The following is a 20,321-nucleotide window of genomic DNA, read 5'->3' as shown; positions in this document are numbered from 1 at the left end:
TATGTCCATTCACTTCAAACAAGCGGAAAGTGTTAATTTTCAATGTGCTCTATTTATCCACTGACTAAGGCTCATGCCAGATAATCTTGTGATGTGTTACATCTTCTGGGATTGTAGAGTTTCATGACTATAATAATTCTGTCTTAGATTTACTTAGTGAGATTGACATACACAGAAATAATAATAAAAAAGATCCTTACAGGTTATGGCATGAAGATCCCAGAGAAGGGGAAACCCTGACCTAACCATGAAACACATGGACATTTAAGCAGCAAATCCTGTGCTGAAATTCATTTATTCACCTATTTACATTTCCTTTATCTATTTATTTCTTTTCGTGGTTAGGGCCTACCCAGCACGCGCTGAGCATTAGACCCTGGTCGCTTCACTGAACTGACATGTTGTTGGCCTGTTGGAGGAAACCGCAGACTCTGCATAGAAAGAACCAGGGCTGTGACTTGAACCAAAGTCCTTCTTGTTAAGTCACAAACCACTAAACCACCCACCATGGTGAAATGTTTGCATTTTCTAAATAAAAGATTTGAGACACAAAAGGGACTCGTAGTGCCATTTATAGGTATAAAAAGACAAGAAAAAAAAACAGAAACTGGCAAAGGTTTAAAATAAAATTTGATTTACAAGTTTCTGTCAACACTCAGGTACTGTGAAACTTTACAACCAGATATCCACCACAGTTTGGTGAGGTTGACATGGTATAAAGGAACAGGGAATGCTACACTCAGCAGACAAAATAATCTTTTAAATTAATAAAACCTTGGCATAAAAAAAAAATCATTGTAAGCAGTCCACAGAAATTAGCTCAAAGAGCTTCACAGTGGTAGCTACTGTACCGTTTTCCAGACAGCAGAGGTCCAGGGGGAGTTCAAGCCACTTATATGGACATGTGTCTCTGAACCCATCAATCATGTGTGAGTCATGATATGGGCCTTCGTTAGTCTGTGCATAGTAAAAGAAATCCACGGCTCTGGCTTGAGCACTGATATTGTGCGATTTCAGAACAATGATCCCAGTTCCAGTGTTGTGCTGTCAGTGTCCTGTGTCCAGGTCCCTCATATAGTCCTGAAGCGCCTGCAGCCTGGCATCGATCTCAGACAGCTCAGCACCTGTGTCTATGGAGCTTTCTGTGGTTGGAAATATAAAAGGGTAAGCAATTAAACATATTAGTAATTATGTGTTATTAGTGCCTGTATATTCTGGAGGACCTTTTCTGAGCTTAGCAGCAATTCAGAATCATTTCATTAGGTGACCTGAGATGGGTTACCTCTGTCTGACTTCATCCTATGTGTGGGCGTGCTGCATAATGGCTTCCGGGTCACAAGGCTTCCCCTAGACTACACAGAGATACATCACTCATTAAACATACATGTGAGAGACCAAGTGAAGATTGATATTAAACTTCAGTAATGGTAATGCTATGACACTCACCACTGTCGGGCCGTTGTAAGTCTGTTTTCTTCCTCTGAAAGCACAAAATAAAATAATTAAACAAGCAGCTGAGTGCATCTGCTTCCTCCATCGTAATAACTTCACAAATCTTGTCCAAAGGGTAATCCCAGATTAGTGCAATGACACTCCAGAGAGATAGATGAGGCAGGACTTCACCTGAACAGAGTTTTGGCCATTTCGTCCATGTCTACCAATGAGCTTTCAGACGAGTTCCTGCTCCTCCTCCGCTCTACAGATAAACTCCTGCCTCTGCTGCCAGACCGGGCTGCCTGAGGAAAGGCCTCTCTCGAGCGTGAACGGCCCCTTTCAGGGACAACCGGTGACGTCAGCATGTCCCTCCGGACCTTCCTCTGTCTGACAGGGGAGAGATGGCTGTTTAACCACTGATCCTGAGCAGCCAGAGCATCAACGACTGGTGTACTTTTTTGGATAAAAAGACAAAAAGGGAACAAACTTCTTGACTTCTGCTTCCTTCTGTCGGCGCTGTCTGTCCTGGATGTAGGCAGTGGGGTCAAAGCGTGGTCCCCGCGATCCTGAAAAAATTGTCAGTGGGTATATTGAGGTATGTACATACATATATATATATATATATATATATGCATCACTTTATAAGGATCATACTGGTTATTTTGCAAGTTTAGCATATCTACAAAATGTATACACTTCATGTTTCTGTTAATGTTTTCCCAAGGCACGCAGTCATACTTCAGAACTCTGATATTTTTCCTACCTTTTATCCAGCTATTGGATTCCATTCAATCTTCTATGATATGAAAATATGAACAAACCTTGAATGAACTTTCAGAGCCTTCAAACGTTCCTCACACCAGTATTCCATCACCATAATAAAATGAATTAGTTTTCCTAAAAGCATCACCACTGTACTGTTTTGATGGCTTGAAATTGGAGTGAAATTGTCTCTCTACTGGAAAACAGTTCCTGGGGAAATGTTTGCTTTACACAGCCAATTATCAGTTCCGTGGTTTATCAATGGTGCCGACTTTGTTAACTACAGAAGCAGAACATTATAAGGTGGGTGTTTCAACCAAAAAATAAATTTTGAATTGAGCAATTTTGATTACATTTACACTGTGGTAAATGGACCAAACATTCAAAATCACTAGTATGATCCTTTTAAGTGTATAAAGGTAACTTGACTGACACCACTTGCAATGTGGTTGGTAACTGACAACTTCTTCCAAACAGATTTTTGATCTGCAAAACATCATTTAAGATTTTAGATAACTGAAAGAAGCAACATCATTATATTAGGACTCAGGAAAACTGAAAGTAAAAAATTCTGCCTTATGTTAGAAGAAATAATGACTCAAAAGTGCAAGGGGTACTAATAACAAACACAGAGTCAAAATGAAGCCCCTGTGCTTATCTCAACATCAGGAACACCAGAAATGACTGGAGCCAGTACCGGTGGGGGAGGGTGATGGCCTCGGGATGCGAGCACGTGGTCCTGAGGAGTCTGCTCTTCTTCCTCTTTCCTCTGACCTTTGCACTCTGTCTTCTATCCTTTCTCTTGATCCTGAGCGAGCTCTTACTGTCCCGTACCCAGACCTCCTCTCACGGGAGAGTGAGCGATAGATTTCTCCATCACCCCGTGTCCCGATGTAACCAGACCGAACTGGAGTCACTCGGCTGCAGACACACAAAAAGGACACATGTATAGTAGTTAAGTGGGACATTAGAAAGGACTGAAAAATCAATGTACATTAAGTGAATGAATGAAAGAGAGAGGAAGAAGTTAAAGATATACATGCTGAGATTGTCTAACCCTCTCCGTAGTAACGCCAGTTCATTTGTGAGACTCTTGACACGAATCCGGAGGGCACACTCTGACGCCCTGAGCTCCTCCAACTAGGTAAGAAAAAAAGAAAAAAAATAATAAAACAAAACGTTAAATGCAGCTGAAAAAGACACTTTAGAACTAGGGTTTGCTGTAACTGATTGGGCTGTAAAGTGAAAGGCTCCACCTGCTCCACTAGGAGGCGCTGTTCCTGGCCTCTCTTGCTTGCTGAACGTTGGCTTTTGGCCCTCTCCTTGACAAGCTGCTCCTCCAGGGTCCTCACCACATCTCTGAACCTCCAATCCTCTCTTCCAGGTGTGGAACTGCTTCCACCAATCTGAAGCCGCTCCAGAGTCTTGGCCATAGCCTCCTTCTCCTCTTTCACCAGCGCCAGCCTTCAAAACAATAACGGATATCAGCAAAACCCCGTATCTCTCCATAACTGCAAAGACAAATGAACAACACAGTCCATGATGATGAAGATAAATGCCACTAACTCTGCTCGTAGCCGCTGTATTTCTAGCTCTGCTGCTTTGTGAGTTCCATGTGAGGTGAGAGCACTGAGCTCAGTCCTCAGGGCTCTGATTTCCCTCTGCAGAGCAGCTGGGTCAGGCTTTCCCAGGTAGGGCAGGGGTAAGGGGTAGTGTATCCTGCAGAAACAACATATTGTCAGTAATTCAACCCAGTTACTATCATCCACACAGGAAAAAATACAGTGAATCAAACCACAAGCATCATAAAATACAGAAAATCAATTTATGTGGCTATAATACGCCTACAACTCCAACTTATGCTCTGATTTTGAGATCATATATCAGCTGTGCAGTGGATTAAAAAGAGATACAAACCTGTCAAACTCCACAGTGTAGATGAGGATAAGATATCGTTTGGCACTGAGAGCAGATGACTGCTGCTGGCCACGAGGACGACTGACAACCCCTGCTTTTCTGTTTCGAAGGAGCTCCAGGTCAGCATAGGTCAGGAGGTCAAGGGTAACAGAATCGCTCATCTGCAAAAAAAACAAACAAACAAACAAACAAACAAACAAACAAAAAAAACAGTTCATGTTAAAACTACAGTAGGTTAGGAGGAAAAACAGTACGCATCCAGCAGCAGCTGACTAGAGTTTGCCTTCACTGGTCAAGTCTCAAAATCTATTTTGGGAGGAACGCACCGCCACGGCGAAATAAAAGCCGCCACGCCTTCGGAATGATGATTTTTTTTTTTTTTTTTTCATTTGAGATGTTAAAACAATTTAAAGTATATTGTATGAATGGATATATATATATATATATATATATATATATATATATATATATATATATATATATATATTTGCGCACATATACTTACTATAATCAGAGTTTGAAATGATAATTTAAATATCATGAAATGTTACACTACACTGCAATTAACTTTATTTTGAAAAATTAACACCGGAGTCATCACCCGCCTGTTTGATTCTACTGCTGCGTGCTCGCAGAGGGAGAGAAAAGGGCAAGAGAAAGGTACCTAAACCAGATTAGGTTTAATCCATTTTTTGTTCAAGCCTGTGAAAACAACCCGAACGTTATCGTTAATGTTAACATTGTAGGGCCCTATAATTTCCGCAATCGCGGACAGAATCGCGGAATTAGCCAAATAAAACAGAATCTATTTTTAACACAGAATATCGCGGAATTTGACATAATTTGAATGAAATTCTGTTTTTTTTTTTGGGGAATATGAAAGTATGTCTGGGGAAAATTACATGGAGGGAAGCAAATCTGGGTGGCACAACCCCTCCAGTCATTTCACCTGCACCTGCACCACCAAGAAAAAAAATTACAACAACTGCACCGGCACCGTACAAGTCCAAAAGGCAAAGAAAGCCTGGAAATTGGCTACAGCGGCATACTGACATAGACTGTGTAACAAAGTGAAGAGTTGCCACTCCACTCTATTTTAACTGGCTAACAGCAGCACACTGGCTTAGCTTGTCTATTCAGAGAAGCAATATCACTTCAGCTTATTTTTCAATCAATGTTATCACAGGCATACTACTGCTCATTCATTGGTAGTTGAAATGTTAGGTGTGTTTGATAATTAATTTACATTTTTAAAACAAATAATAATTTAACATATTGTTAAATTATTGGACTCAAGGTTACTGGTAAACATCTACTCCTTCAAGATCATTTATTATGTTCTACAACTCATAAACATACACTAACACTACATACGGAGTGTTTGAGCAACATATCTCCACTGTGCTACAAAAGATCCGTGGTAAAAAGTATTAACATTTAAAAATATTCTTGAGGTGGGTGGGAGGAGTTGGGGGGGAGGAGCTTGTCACACAAAACATTAAGATTAGGTTGTTGCAGTAGAAAGTCTAAAAGAGGGAAACAAGTTGCATTGTGTGCAGGGAGACTATTGATGTGCATCCTTGGGCTGTAGACTACATCACAGTATCACTCGTAACAAGTCACACCACTATCACACTTCTAAGTCCCAAACCAAAAATTAGGTCTACTTCCTATCCATGTAAAGCTTACCCATTTTCATAATGGAATTGCGATGGAACCACACTGATTTATGCAACTTTGAATTCACCAGGTACTCCTGCAGATAACTGTACACAAGCTAGACAAGAAAGAGTGTGCATTGTACTTAACAGTGACCCTAGAGATCTCGATTCAAAAGGACATCACATTTATCCACCTTGGAGCCAATCTGCAAGAGCTTTTCAGCATTAGACCTACCTTTTTGGCAGCAGATTCCAACATGCTGCAAAAAATGGGAAACTGCTTGAAGTTGCCAGTTTTGCGGGTGAGGTCTTCAATGTCTACAAAAGAAGGGGCTAGTTAGAGTGTGTCTATTTATGCCCATGGAAAACCTTTCAGATATGCCAGTCATATGCCACTTACATGCTGGATCAAACTCCCCTCTCCACTGATCAGCTGTCATTGAGTCAGAGATCTCAACAATCAGCAAACCCTTCTCCACTTCAATCTTTACATTGAACTCCACACCTCGAAATACAATATCCTCCAGCACCACTGAGCCCATCTCCATCACTCTGGGCCTGTGTGGGGGGGACAAAGGATAAAAGATTAAAGTACATTAAGCTGAAATCAGCCAACCCTCAACTGTTAAAATAAAACAACTGAGTAGTGCTAGTTGACAATTTTATCATCTTTTGCCTGTCTGCGTATTACCATGCCATACAGCTACCTCTCACTGGGAGGAAAATAAAAGCAAAAGCCACGTTAGCTTAAAGGCACACACAAAACGTTTTGGAGCTGAACTCGAGGAGAAGCATCCTTCTTGGCTGTCTGTGCTGTTCCTACCTCACCTCCAGCTGCAGTGCATTGTTTGGGCATAAAGTTTAGATTTCTGGTCCTTGATGTGGACCAGAAATCCTATGTCTATGTCTACACTTTCTATGTCTACAGATAATATGACCAAGGGAGAGCACACAGTTAAAGAATAAAATAGGAACCTTGTGGTGCCCCACAGCTGAGGAGGATACAGGACTACCGACCAACAACATACCACATGTCATCTTAAAACATAATTTTACACACACTGCTGTCGCAAATGTATTTGTTCTCACTTTATCTCTTTGTAACTTCTTTATAATTTCCCTCTATAACATCATGAATATAGTACTATTCTCACTCTCTCCTTATGGGAAATCTGTGAGTAGGGCTGGGACAACATGCGTATCTCCCGATTTGATACTATCACGATACCTGGGTGCCGATTTGATTGCATTGCAATTCTTCAAGTATTACAATTCAATACTGCGATTTGTTGCGATATTGTTTTTAGTCTGTGGATGTAGTTTCATGAGGCTCTGATCATCCTAGAGGTCACAATGGGTTTATACAGTGATGTCAAGTTGCAAAAACCGGTCTCACTACAATGAAATGGCTACTACAGGGGTTAACATCATCACATATGAATAAAATTGGGCTCACTGAATCCACAACAGTGTCAGCTTTTCAGTCAAATCCTATTTACACAATCCAATTTTAGGCCCCAGTATGCAGAAATACACCATTTTAGAATAGGCCAAAATAACACATTTATTTTGCATGCACAAACCTGCATGGCTTTTTCCCCACACTGCATGGTCCGAGCATAAAGTGGGGATGTCTGCATCCCCAAAACCTCTTTTTTCCCCGCACCAAACGTTAGCCTAACTTTAATATTTAGTCCCCTTCCTCACAACCGATTCAGTACTAAAAAAAAAAAAAAAAAAAAAAAAAAAAAAAAAAGATTAAAAAATCGTAAGTCAAGTGAATAGATTTGTTTCCCACCTCTATCTGTCAGTATAACTTAAATGTATGTCTCCTTTACAATCTGCCTCCATCACAACACACTGTAGGGGGCGGTAGCACGTCCAATTGAATCGGTTTCAAAATGTGTAATTTTATTGAAATAAGCTCTGGTTGATAGATCCCATATGCTGAATTTACAAGTAGACCTTAACGACTCAGAAAGGGTGGCAAGTCATGTTTTATGAGGTATGTACAGTCTGTCGCTGAGCCGGGCAACATTAGCGACAACTTGCTTGATTTTCATACTAGACTTAAACGTCAGTCTTTCCCACGAAAAGAGAGACAACGGCGTAAATCTGTGCTACTTTCGGCGTGAACTGCCTGTGCATAAACAACGTGGATCTCGTCTCCTGTGGACAGTAAGCGATGTTAAAGTGTTCACTGTAGAAATGCATCTTCTATGTGTGTCTCCGTTGCCTACAATCTAGCAAAGACGCGGCTCTCCTCTCCGGACCGTTAGCGCTCTGCTAACGTTAACGCGTTCAGTTTGTATCTAACCGACGCTAGCTAACGTTAGCATGCTGACAGTTAGCGTTAACATTTAGGGGCGACTGGACTAGCAGCTAGCTCCGTGTCAACTTCACTATCACGTTATTCCCTGTGAATAAACGCATGAGTAAATGTGCGGTGACTTACCCTGTCGTTGCAATGATGAGCTCGACTCAACGCCGGGTGTCAACTAAAAGCTACGCCATGGAAAACGTTGCTGAACTTCAAGTGAAATTCAGTGATTTAGCCGCTCGGGTCTCGCTGCGCCTTAACCCGGTTTCTAAACAGTTTGTAAGTCGCCGCCACTGCCGGACGAAGCGGCACGACAACCGGGAAGGTTTAATTCTTCTTCTTTTGTTTCTGCTGCCTGGCCCTTCTTCTTCTTCGGCTCCTCCTTGAGCCGTTTTCTTCTTCTTCGTCTTATTTTTCTTCTTCTTCTACTACTACTACTACAACTTCTTCTTCTTCTTCTTCTAAATCTGGAAGACGGTTGTGGCATGCATCCGAGGAGCGTGTCGCTGCCCTCCACAGTTAATGAGCAGGCAAATTCAAGATGATGTCGCAGTTTAAAAACAATATCACTAACTACCCATCCTAAATCCTGCCTAAATCCAGTCTAATCCTGTGTTTCTGTCATATACACTACTCTTCCCTTCAAACACACGTGCAAACTTCTCACATCACGTTGTAGTCCACGTCACTGGGCCTATGAAATACACAAATATCTCCCTTTATATATTTTTAAGTATATGATATGATATGATAGCACATATGCAAAAGTAATTAAATTACTTTTCATATTTTCCGTGTTACAAATTAATGCAATCTATAACTTGGTGGCTCTGACTCAGACTTTTTGTTTTCAGCTTTTCTATATTTCATATCCTAATTGCACACATTTCCAGCATAATATCTCAACATGTCAGTGTGCTCAACATTTCATGATGTAGTTATGTGGTTAGTTGCTTGTGGCAGCTCAGCTCGGCACAAAAACAAGACCGGGCCTGTAAATGTTTGATGGCTGCGTGCACCTGTTGCATAAGATCAGAGTCGAACCACTCCTCTACAGTTGATATATTCACTCAGCCTTTGTGGTGAATGGCTGTTTCCATGGAGACGTGCACCCATAAGGTAAAAGTTGAGTGACTTGAGTCTGAAGTCTGAGGTCCCGTTTGTGCATGGAGGCTCAGAAAAAACGCAGCCAGCAGAGGAATGCAGCCCTGTGGCACGTAAGCTGGAAAATGCCTGTGTGAGGTCTAACATGCTCCATTCCCATGCAGAGCAGCGCATGGAATGAACACAAAAACCGAGGGACTTCATCTCCCCTTTCTATGCCCTCCAAGAAACCACAGCAGTGGCTGCAAGTGGTCGGACATGCAGGTTTGTCCATCGCCTTAGATTTTCTTTGCTGGCTGTGTTTAACCACACAAAAATATGTTTGGCTTCTTCTGTCCTCTGACTGTTTGCTCTGCGGTGTTTTACAGGGACCTTCCGTGTCGGGGAATATGGAATGCTCTTGAAGAAATTTTGTGAGGGGGAGCAGCAGTGCTTCCAGAAGCTGATGGAGGACACGCTGAAGCCCTACGTGCCAGCCTACCACGGCGTGGTGCAACAGGACGAGCATGACTACAACATGATGGACAACCTGCTGACCCATTTCAACTCCCCTGCCATTATGGACTGTAAGATGGGCAGCCGGTAAGTTTTGAGAGTGTGTGTTACTAGTCGCTGACTGCAAACAAAACGAGACTGAGCAAGTTTGTACAAATCCAGGTTCCCAGACAGAGCCCAGATCACGACGGATTAGACAGTCAGGATGTAGCGCACATGCTTGTCCAGAGACAGAGTTTTCCACAAAAAACCTGTGACAGACAAAACACAAACACGTCACATTAACAATTCCCTGAGGTAAGCCTCTTGGTTTGTTTTGTTTTCTGACAAATTTGTTCCAATTTGAAGAGCACTTCTCTTTGGTGCACCTACCACAGTAGTAACACCGCTATCAAAATGGAGAGAGAGATGGTGGCAGCGTCCATTGGGGACATCTTTGCATCATAGGACAGGACAATTGTCAGGTTGATTAGAGTGGCAATAGTTGTCCATGTTGTGTATGTAGCCACACCATTCTGAACCTGTAAACGTATTAAAATGTATGTAAGTTTAATTTTCTCACATAGGCACAGTGCATCTATGGCTGAAACACAGTTAATTTAAAATATATCCTTCTTTGGCTGACTGGTCGATTTTTATTATCTGAGGTAAAATCTTATCTGTCACACCACCACTGCCATTAACTAAACTGAGTAAAATAGATCAACATAAGAGGTACCTGCAAGTGCATAAACTTTGACTACTCAGTAATATAAGTATAGCTGTCATACTAACCAACACACGGAGGAGCCACAAGTCTGCTTTGTAGTATTTTTTTGAGCCAGGCGCTGTAAATGTGGAGCCTGTGGCAGGAGAAGCCAATCATGGCATAGTTAGAAGAGATAACCAGGGGAAGAAACACCAACGCGGCAATCATCAACCAAGATGGAAAACAAGAGGACAGGTTAAATGTTACAGCCTTATATTCCATATATTATGATGCATTGTGCAGTCGTCATGTTGTAAATACATGCTGTGACACAGAAATGCACTGTAATTTTTATTCATAAGGCATAAATGTATCATTAGTGAGCAATAATCTCCTTTAAAGAGCCTCACCCTCTGTCCCACAGGAGCAGCCAGCCAATATTGAAGCACATATTGAGGCACCAGCTGATAAAGAATCCATAAGGCAATACTGCAGGTTTGCAGTATACATAGCCATAGCCATTCCTGAAAGCAAAATGAGCCTAATGGATTATCTGTTTATTCAATGTACATAAAACAAATTGCATGACAAATTAGGCAATCATTACATATTATTTTTGATTAATTTTGACCAAGTTAGGACTTTTTGTTAAAGTTTTAAGAGAGATAATATAAATAGTCAGAACTAACATTCTGCAGAGACCAGTGAGGATGTAGACAAGCATTGCAATCAGCCAGATGTAAATGACGCCCCAGATGTTAAAGGTCCATCTCAAGGGTGTGACCTGAGTGTCAAACACATCAGACACGTTGCCCATGGTGCTCAAAAAGGGACTTGGGGTGGGAAATGAGAAAATAAATAAAAGCATGAACAGAGCTGTCGTCAATGCACAAACTTTAGATTTCTAAGTAATCATACACCATGGTATTCATTCAAAAGGCAATCCAGCAGCTTCCAAAGAAAAAGCAACACACCGTTGCATTATGAAAGAGTTGAAAAAGGGTTTAACTTACCAACTCCTACAACAGCCAGTCCATTGAACACCAAGCTAATTGCAAAGAAAAGCACAGACACCAGTATTGCAGCAAGACGACCAGAATGATGTTTTCCCATTGTGATCAACTCTGATGGAAGAAACAAAGCAAAACAGTTTATCAAAAGGTATAAAACATATTTTGGATCTGTACCCCTGCACCTATTCACATAAGGAAATAGACTCACTGGATAGGACTCTTTCTCATTTATGAGATAATGCTTTTGTACTCTGGCACATCTGCATTAGCATGAATGGCTTATAGAGAATGAGCAGATATTGTTTGTAATGTTGCCAAGTCACGCTGCTGTTGACAGAAGCTCACAGATGATTTGAATGGAGGAATGAGCCAGAGAGGTCACTCTATGCCAATTTGTGGTCCCAGGTCTGATTGGCAAATGTTGTTGAGCCAGTGATGGTGGCATAGTCAGGGTGGCAGTGTGACGAGAAAGCGGGACAATTAAGACGCACACCTCTGATTCAGGAAGTGTGTCCATGTCCCTGGGCAAGACAGTGAACTGCAACAGCAACATTATAGCAGTATCACATTATCATCACACACTTCCCACAGGGATGTTTATCTCTAAATGATGCCTTTTTCATAAGTCTTCAGCCTCCTCATAACCCTCGCTCAAGCATATTATATTATCAAAAGAAATATATAAATACACAAATAAATAAATGTAGAAATAAATAAATATATAAATAAATAAATGTAGAAATAAATAAATAAATTCATGCATAAATGTATAAATACACAAATAAATAAATAAATACATGAATAAAAACAGAAATAAATATACATGTAGAAATATTTATTCATTTAATTATTTATGCATTTATATATTTCTATGTGTATTCATTTATTTATTCATTTATTTATTGTTTTGTCATTTTTCGTCCTTCATAGCCTTGCCAGCTAATTACACTGTGTTATGTTACTCAGTTTAATTCTAAGGTTGTACCATGTTGAATGCTAACTTTACACAGCCATTTTATTAGCCCGCTGTTTGCACTGCACATGTCAGTATAATTGGTGTCGCTCAGGCTGTTGTTATTTCATTCATGTGAAATAATTGCATACTTTATATTTTCTTTGTCCTGCTCACAGATTAACCACTCACAACTTTATGAAGTCCCATTCATCTGTAATGCCAAAGTTCCTTATGTAAAAGACAAAAAGGAAAATCTCTGTGTCCAGTCTGCTCTGTGACCGGAGTTGCTATCCAGGGTAGAGACGTCCCAGCGTATATTCATAAACACAATATTCTTAACAAGAATAAACTCGAAATATTACGAGAATAAAGTTGTAATTTTACGAGAAAAAAGTGACGATTTTACGAGAATTAAGTTGAAATATTAGGAGAATAAAGTAATTCTTGTCTCTGATATTTCAGGAGAGAGATATCAGGAAACCTGGGTTTACACAATGAGCAAAACCGTTCAATAAATGTTTAACGTGTAACAAAGTAGACACAGACAAAGAGTCCCTGTTCCCTTGCAGTACTTACCTTGAGGAGGAGCTGGTTTTGGCACGGGAGCGGCCCCAGCCCCGCAGAGATATGTACGAGAAGATGGTGGCTGTGGATCCAGAGGCCCCGACGGCTCAGGAGCAAGCCCAGCAGGCAGTGCTGAAAACCAGATACATGCAGTGGAGGGAGAGCCTGAGCTCCACAACAACACTGGGCTTCCGCATTGAGGGGGTCAGGGTAAGATGGCCTCGTTAGTTACTGATGTGTCTCGACTGAAATTAACAATTAAAAAGCAAAGAACCATTGTGCTGCAGCAAAATAAATCCTGTGAGATTTTGTATTCCTGTTCTATATTTATTATTTCATGTGCAGAAGGCAAATGGAGAATGCCGCACAAACTTTAAAAGGACCAAAAGCAGAGAGCAGGTGATGGACGCGCTTAAAGACTTTGTCGATTCCAACACACAAATTGCGGTGAGTGTGTGCTATTGTCCTTCATTTACTTCTCGAATTGTGATTCCTGTGACTCCTCTCACTTCTGAATCTTTCGTTCTCCCCAGAGAGGCTATCTAAGACGGCTCAAACAGTTGCGACAGGTGCTGGAGACTTCAGATTTCTTCAGAACTCATGAGGTCAGATGTGGTACATTTTGTGCTAGATTTGTTTTAAACACAATGTGGAAAACTTAAAGGACAAAACCACCATAAATCACGTCAACACTGTTAGAAAAAAAATGGTATATTCCTCTTATTTCTGGCCAAACACAAATTAGATAATGTCATGTTAGCATATTTCGAGTGTGATAGAAGAAAAAATTAAACTCTCCAAAGCAGCAAAAGTATAAACAGCAGGTTTCTGAGTCAGACGCTCAGAGTCTGCAGGGAGAAATCTATCACAGAAGAGGCAATTACACCAATTTCTCCATCAGCACTAGCCCTCAATAGACCAGAATGCAGAGCAGCCGCAAGGTGTGGTGTGTTTTGATTAAGCTCTTTTGGTCTTATTTTGACTGTATCTGTATCACTAATGCGCTCTCCACCTACACACAGCTGAATGAAACAGGTTCAGGCACATTCTCTGGGGGGTGCAGAAAGGCTTTCTGGAGAATGTAGGAAATTCTTACCTGGAGTAGAAGCTGACAGTGCAGGTTCATGATATACGACAGTGTACAGGTGTTGAGTTTTCTTTTACGGTGCTCATGTGTCTCTCTCTGCAGGTGGTAGGCAGCTCCTTGTTGTTTGTGCATGATGGAACAGGCAAAACAGGAGTGTGGATGATTGATTTTGCAAAGACGGCGGCCCTCCCGCCGCACCTCACCTTGGACCACCGCTCTCCCTGGGTGGAGGGGAATCGAGAAGACGGCTACCTCTGGGGCCTGGACAACCTCATTGACATACTGACAAACATCCTGCCGCTCACCTGAACGCCACTCTGATGGTGTGTGGGAGCTCCCTCTGTTGACTTTTAAACCCTCATACCTTCCTGACACAGTTAGAGATCTTTGAAGTGGACTCTGTAGAGGGCTTTAGCAGATCAGGGATGTCAGGATGTCAGTGTTAGGTACATGCAGAGAGCACATTGAACCAGCAGTTATAAGCTACACACAGCAGACGCCTGCCTCTCCTAGTTTGAAATGAGCATTTTGAACATGACACCGTATCAGCAGAATGGTGCTAAGACTTCAATGCAAAAATAAACACCGGTGGCCTGATAAATAAGTTAAGCTTTTTTCTTTAATTTCATTTTCCTCATAAGGTCTAATGATCCATTGCATTTAAATTCACAGTACTTTGGCTAAGTATATTTACATGGTATTTTGTTAACACAACAGTGTCTGCCATAATGACTTGCTAATTAGGTTGTGAAATTGTTTATTGAATAAGAGGTAAATTGCACCTTTAAGAAAGCAGTAATTCACAGGAACCTTTGCATGCCTCTCGTTCTGCAAACTTTCATCCTCTACATTATTTTAGCCTTAGGGCCCAATCTCTAATTGAAGAATGGGCTTGCCAGTAGCCAAACAAATGGCTCTGTTTGGATAGAGACGTTTTTATATGGAAATGTTCCCAATTACTCGTGTTTCATCTACAGTTCAAACTCTTAAGACCTAAATGCACTGAGAGCAAAAATAAATACACATCGTCTGTTATTGCAGTTGTCATACAGCAGCAGGCAAATTTGAGGCACTGGCGCCTGCATTTATTACCATGACAAGTAACGTCACTATACAATATTTGTGCCTCATCTATTTGGAGACCAACCACTAGCCTGCAGGGTGGATTATATTACTTATATTTTATGCATCTGATCAACTGTTTGATTTAACTTGAACTGCCTACTTAGTTAAACTCTTCATATAGCCTACATCTAGAAAGATTAAAGCATGCATGACGTGTTTTTGCCTCAAGACAGATCAGTTTAAGAGAATGCAACAAGACCCAAAATTTAAAAGGTGAAATATTGTGAATTGGAGGCCCCATCTTTTGTTTTTGTTTTTTTAATGCAGTTTATACTGACAAAAATGTATGATTAGAGTTAGAGACAGTAATGTAAGTTGTGCTGCAGACTCCCTTCTTCCAGGCTGTTTCTGAGTTATAAAAACCTTTTTGAAAGATCCTGTTCATCTTAGTATACAAGTCAGAGATTGCAGCATTTAGCTCTTTCTTTTGGCACTGTTCTTAGTTTTGTTTGGCAAAGACCTTATGCTGTATTATCAATTATAGCAACATATAACTAGACAAAAGTTGTTCATAGACATTAAAACTACAACAAGTAAATCTTAGACAGTGATGTTAATGGATGGGTTTTATATCTCTAGACAACAGCAGCCAGCTCTCGAAAGGCAAAATCTGACAGAGAAGAGAGAAATCAAAAAAATGTGGATCACAATTCATTTTTATACATGATTAACACATGATTTTTTTAACATGATTTTTTTTTAAAGAAAACATTTGTATGAATTTGTAAAATGATATAAAAAAAATGCCATAATTAACTTAATTGACACTCAATTAAATTAACTTTTGTTAATTTAATTAATAAAGGAACAATAAACAAAACCAACCTCATGAGCATACAGTGTTGGTGGTTCTTTCGTATTCAAAATTTTGGTAAATTAGGGTTTTATTTTTAGGATGTTAATAACAGCTGTTATGTCCAGCAGCAATTATATATTTGAATTTGTTAGTTATTAATTCTTAACATGCAGAAATTTGGTACCTGATGATTGAAAAAAGTATTCTCTTTTTGGGGCGTGGGGTGACATCAAGCAAGACATTCAAGGTCATCAGCAAAAAAAAAAACTGAATAATTTTGTGTATGACAGTTTTATGTGCGCATGTGTGCTGGAACTTCAGTTCATAGTTGCTGTTGTGTTAATACAAATGAGCAAGAAATGCACTGGTGGATTTTATGCAGATATACTTCTGTACATTTTTGAAAAGGAATGAAACAATGAACTGTGTAGAGCCTATTTTGATTAATGGGAAACTGTAAAATTCAGCTGCTGATAAAGGGGCTGGCTGGTGAGATGAAGGCATTCGTGATCTCTGTCTTCCACACCTGTCCACTCCAGTCATCAGACGCCAGGCAGAGGAGAACAGCACCATCCAAGATTAAAGGAACAAACAGACAGACAGAGACACTGATAGCCTTGCTCAACAAATCCTCCCACGCAGTCTGGAACAACAACAACAACAACAACAAAAGCCCTCAGGGTAAGCTGAGGTTACTGAAATAAGTCCTTTACATTAACTAAAGTTAGTAACATGAACAAATAGATCAGTCAGAAAAACGAGAAAAGTCAAGGTCTGCTATACTTCAGCCATTCAGTGTCAATCAAAATGCACTGGCACTCTTAATGAGATTTAATTAGAAGCAACTGGTAATTGGTAGAAGTGACCAAATGTCTGCTGGATCAGTCATTTTAGGCATAATTCATGTCACCCGTTGCTAATCCAGCAAGAGCTAAATTTATCTTTAATTAAAGGCTGGATGAGAAGGACAGTGCTTTTAAAATGAAGAGATTACTACAGCAATCAAGGTGTGTTCAAAGACGGAGTGGGTGGGTGGGTGGGAGATGATGTCAACACGATGAAAGAGCAAACATCAGACAGCCTCTCACTTTATACAGAAAAACAAGAAGCCTCGTCTCGCTGGTCATTGTTCAGCAGATCTGTGGTGCGAGCACACTAGACCAACACTGTTTACTGGATGGGCAGTCTGATCAACGAGACCAGGTTTTGTTTTTATTCCTCTTTACTTTGTATGTTTCAGATAAGGCTATTGGCTAAAATTTTATTAAATTTGCAATATTAATTAGGCTATGAGATGAGGTATTAAGCTGAAATAGTGATGAATTTCTTTGTTATGTGCTGATAAAATGTAAGCCAAGCATATTCTAAGTAAGTGTGATGTTTAATGTATATGCATTACATTTTATAATCACTTTCCTTGTAAAGGAATCACTTTAAAGTATAGATTTTAGTAAGCTGACAACTCTGTACTGAAGTATTTTCTTCTGTTTTATTTGCAGGCTACATTGTCTCCAGAGTCATGATTTTTCACTCCACTAAATCAGCACTGCAACTCTCCGTTGCCTCCGAGACGAGAAGTCCTCACAAACCTGCAGCTGTGTAATTTCAGAACCAAATGTAGAGCCGCCGAATGCCTACGTGTGAGCCGGAATGCCTTTCAAGTGGTAGTTAATGCATCTGGGGCGGCGTTTGACGCACATGTGCACTGGCAGAGGCGGTGCATGTCCGTGCTGTGGTGTGTCTGTGCTGCTGCAGTCATGGCTCAGAGGAGGGGGGGTGGAGGCTGCTGCTGCCGCTCCAGGTCACCCATGAACGAAGACAACGCCCGTTTCTGCCTGCTGGCCGGGCTCATCCTGCTCTACCTGCTCTGTGGAGCAGCTATCTTCTCGGCCTTGGAGCATCCCTTCGAGCTGCGTGCCCGCCATCTCTGGAAGCAGCAGCTGGACAATTTCACCAAGCAGTACAGGGTCAACCTGGGAGCCCTACATACTCTGCTGCGTCAGTATGAGGAGGCAAATGGAGCCGGCATCAGAGTGGACACTTTGAGGCCCCGATGGGACTTCTCAGGTGCTTTCTACTTTGTGGGCACGGTGGTCTCCACTATCGGTAAGTCTAGCAGATATCCTGTTTTACCTAAACATCACAGATACGGATGCAGAGGCTCTTTAATGTCACTCTTAAATAAGATACAAACTCAATAACACTGTTTTACAATACATGTGACCTGGAAAATGAGTGCCTGAGTGTGAAACTTTCCCAAGTGTATGAGGTGTGATGATTCCTCTTGAATCACTGACTCAGTCCTAATTTCAGAGTGAACTCCCTGTGTGAATTAGTCATAAAGAGCCCTCCCTCCTTTTTGAAGACCCACAATTAACCTTGTACTAATATTTCTCTTCACAAGGTTTTGGCATGACCACTCCAGCCACCATAGCCGGAAAGATATTCTTAATCTTCTATGGTCTCATCGGCTGCGCTGCCACCATCCTCTTCTTCAACCTCTTCCTGGAGAGGATCATCACCATGCTTGCTTACATCATGCGCTGGTGCCACGAACGCCGGCTGAGGTGTGCTGGGGTGGGGGCGATATCAGGTCGGGAGGAGCCACGTGAGGATGACAGTCTGGAAGGGTGGAAGCCTTCAGTCTACTATGTGATGCTGATCCTTGGGGTGGCATCCGTGGTGATCGCATGCAGCGCCTCCACCCTCTACTGCTCCATGGAGGACTGGAGCTACGTGGATTCCCTCTACTTTTGCTTTGTGGCCTTCAGCACCATCGGCTTCGGGGACCTCGTGAGCAGCCAGAGACAGCAGTATGAGGCTCAGGAGGCATACCGGCTTGGGAACTGCCTTTTCATCCTCATGGGAGTATGTTGCATCTACTCACTTTTCAACGTTATCTCTATTATCATCAAGCAAACTCTCAACTGGATCCTGGGGAAGCTGGTCTGCCCCAGGCGGGATCAGCCGTGCTCGTGCTCTGCAACAGGCTGCTGGCGGCTGTGTTGCCCCTGCCTCCACAGCAAACACCCCAACAGGAGGCTTCGACCTGCGCAGCTCGGCCGGCGGCGCTTCAAATGCAACACCGTGCAGCCCATCTCTTCCCACTGCCCCACAGGAAAAAATCACTACGCAGATGGCTCGGTGGAGACGGTGTATGACAGTGAGACAGATGCTGGTCCAGTGGCGGATGGGGTCTATGGGGGCCGACGTCTGTCAGGAGAGATGATCTCTGTCAATGAATTCATGGTGTCCAATAAGGTGTCTCTGGCACTGCTGCAGAAACAACTGAGTGAAACAGCTCACCAAGGACCACAGCAGAGCTATGGCCACCAAAATGGTTTCTCTGGGGGTGTGGGTGCATTGGGCATCATGAATAATCGCCTGCAGGAAACCAGTGTGGACAGGTAGCACGACAGAGATCCACTGGAGAGACACTGATATTGCTTGGTACAGTACTTTGTATTCTGTATGTTGGAGCCCCAAAACAAGTTGATTTCATCTAGTCAATAGTCAATCATTTGTCTCCTCAGCAGGACAAAATCAAATTACAAGAATACATTGATTTCCTTCTGATTGCCATATGTTTAGCTTCCTTTTCCTAGAGCAATTTCAGTGGAAATCTATGGGAGATAACTGCAGACCTCCACCATGGATCCAGGACATTGAAATGACTGCTCATGTTTTGTCCTATGAGGAGGAGAGGAAAAGATGCATATCATTTGAAGAAACATCATTGTGAAGAGGGGTCTGATATCCTGAAGTGATTGCCGCATTTGGAAGGCAATCAGATGGAGGAAGCAGTGAAGGACCACTTCAAGAGAATGGCTGATTTAAGAGTGCGGCAGATGTCCCCAGAGCTCCTCAACAACAACAGCTGTATGTGAGGTGGTAGTCAGTGTTAGCCAACATACAGACATGAGCGTAACGCCTAAAGTCTTAGCGTCCTCTTATAGACAACCTGCTGAATATGTATAACATCTGAATTGTGCTTTATAACTGAACAGAGCTTCTCAGCCTCACTGTGGGCATTCAGGAGACCCGAGGAAGAGACATCTTAATTTGTTGATTGCTTGCAAGGTGCCCTTCTTGTTTAATCAATGTATGTCATTGAAATTCATAGTAATCATGAATTCATTGAGATACAAGAGTTTGAACAGAGCACATCTAATCAAAAATAGGCCTTTGGATGAGGTCCTTATGTTAATAAGCACTGCAGAGATAGTCATACACTCACATCAGCAGTCCAGAGATCACGATGCAGGCTCTCATGCTGGTCTGGAGGAGATCCTTTCCTATGCAAAGATAATCCTTTTTTTTTTATCCTTTCTGTTATTCTGTATCATCTTTGCTGCATGTGTGTATCGATGCTTTGGACATAACAGCAAGTCAGAGTGTTT

At 41.6% G+C, this 20,321-nt stretch overlaps 3 protein-coding genes across 4 annotated transcripts; 2 read left to right on the top strand and 1 right to left on the bottom strand.

Moving 5' to 3' along the window:
• Window positions 1–554: 554 nt before the first annotated feature.
• Window positions 555–8,515, bottom strand: ccdc61 (coiled-coil domain containing 61). 2 transcript variants are annotated; one of them, XM_030069270.1, is made up of 13 exons: window positions 8,230–8,515; window positions 6,175–6,332; window positions 6,010–6,092; window positions 4,114–4,274; window positions 3,763–3,915; window positions 3,453–3,660; window positions 3,236–3,336; window positions 2,894–3,117; window positions 1,922–2,000; window positions 1,624–1,821; window positions 1,447–1,480; window positions 1,283–1,352; window positions 555–1,142 (listed from the first exon to the last, which is right to left on the bottom strand). In XM_030069270.1, exons 2-13 carry the CDS (start codon window positions 6,320–6,322, stop codon window positions 1,048–1,050), a joined length of 1,554 nt encoding a protein of 517 aa, XP_029925130.1. In that variant the 5' UTR covers window positions 6,323–6,332; window positions 8,230–8,515; the 3' UTR covers window positions 555–1,047. The 2 variants fall into 2 exon arrangements, with proteins under 2 accessions (XP_029925130.1, XP_029925132.1); XM_030069272.1 differs by having other exon boundaries at window positions 3,254–3,336; window positions 8,230–8,514.
• On the top strand, window positions 7,614–15,892 carry itpkca (inositol-trisphosphate 3-kinase Ca). The gene is made up of 7 exons (XM_030069274.1): window positions 7,614–7,779; window positions 9,363–9,462; window positions 9,567–9,780; window positions 12,919–13,123; window positions 13,259–13,360; window positions 13,447–13,518; window positions 14,103–15,892. Exons 1-7 carry the CDS (start codon window positions 7,768–7,770, stop codon window positions 14,307–14,309), a joined length of 912 nt encoding a protein of 303 aa, XP_029925134.1. The 5' UTR covers window positions 7,614–7,767; the 3' UTR covers window positions 14,310–15,892.
• Window positions 15,893–17,729: 1,837 nt separating this feature from the next.
• Window positions 17,730–19,332, top strand: kcnk12l (potassium channel, subfamily K, member 12 like). The gene is made up of 3 exons (XM_030069273.1): window positions 17,730–18,027; window positions 18,326–18,878; window positions 18,945–19,332. The coding sequence occupies exons 1-3, from the start codon at window positions 17,730–17,732 to the stop codon at window positions 19,330–19,332; spliced, it is 1,239 nt and encodes a 412-aa protein (XP_029925133.1).
• Window positions 19,333–20,321: the final 989 nt, after the last annotated feature.

This window comes from Myripristis murdjan, chromosome 14 (genome assembly GCF_902150065.1).
Source record: "Myripristis murdjan chromosome 14, fMyrMur1.1, whole genome shotgun sequence".
In the NCBI taxonomy this organism is placed as follows: domain Eukaryota; kingdom Metazoa; phylum Chordata; class Actinopteri; order Holocentriformes; family Holocentridae; genus Myripristis; species Myripristis murdjan.
This window is presented reverse-complemented; position numbering and strand designations above follow the sequence as displayed.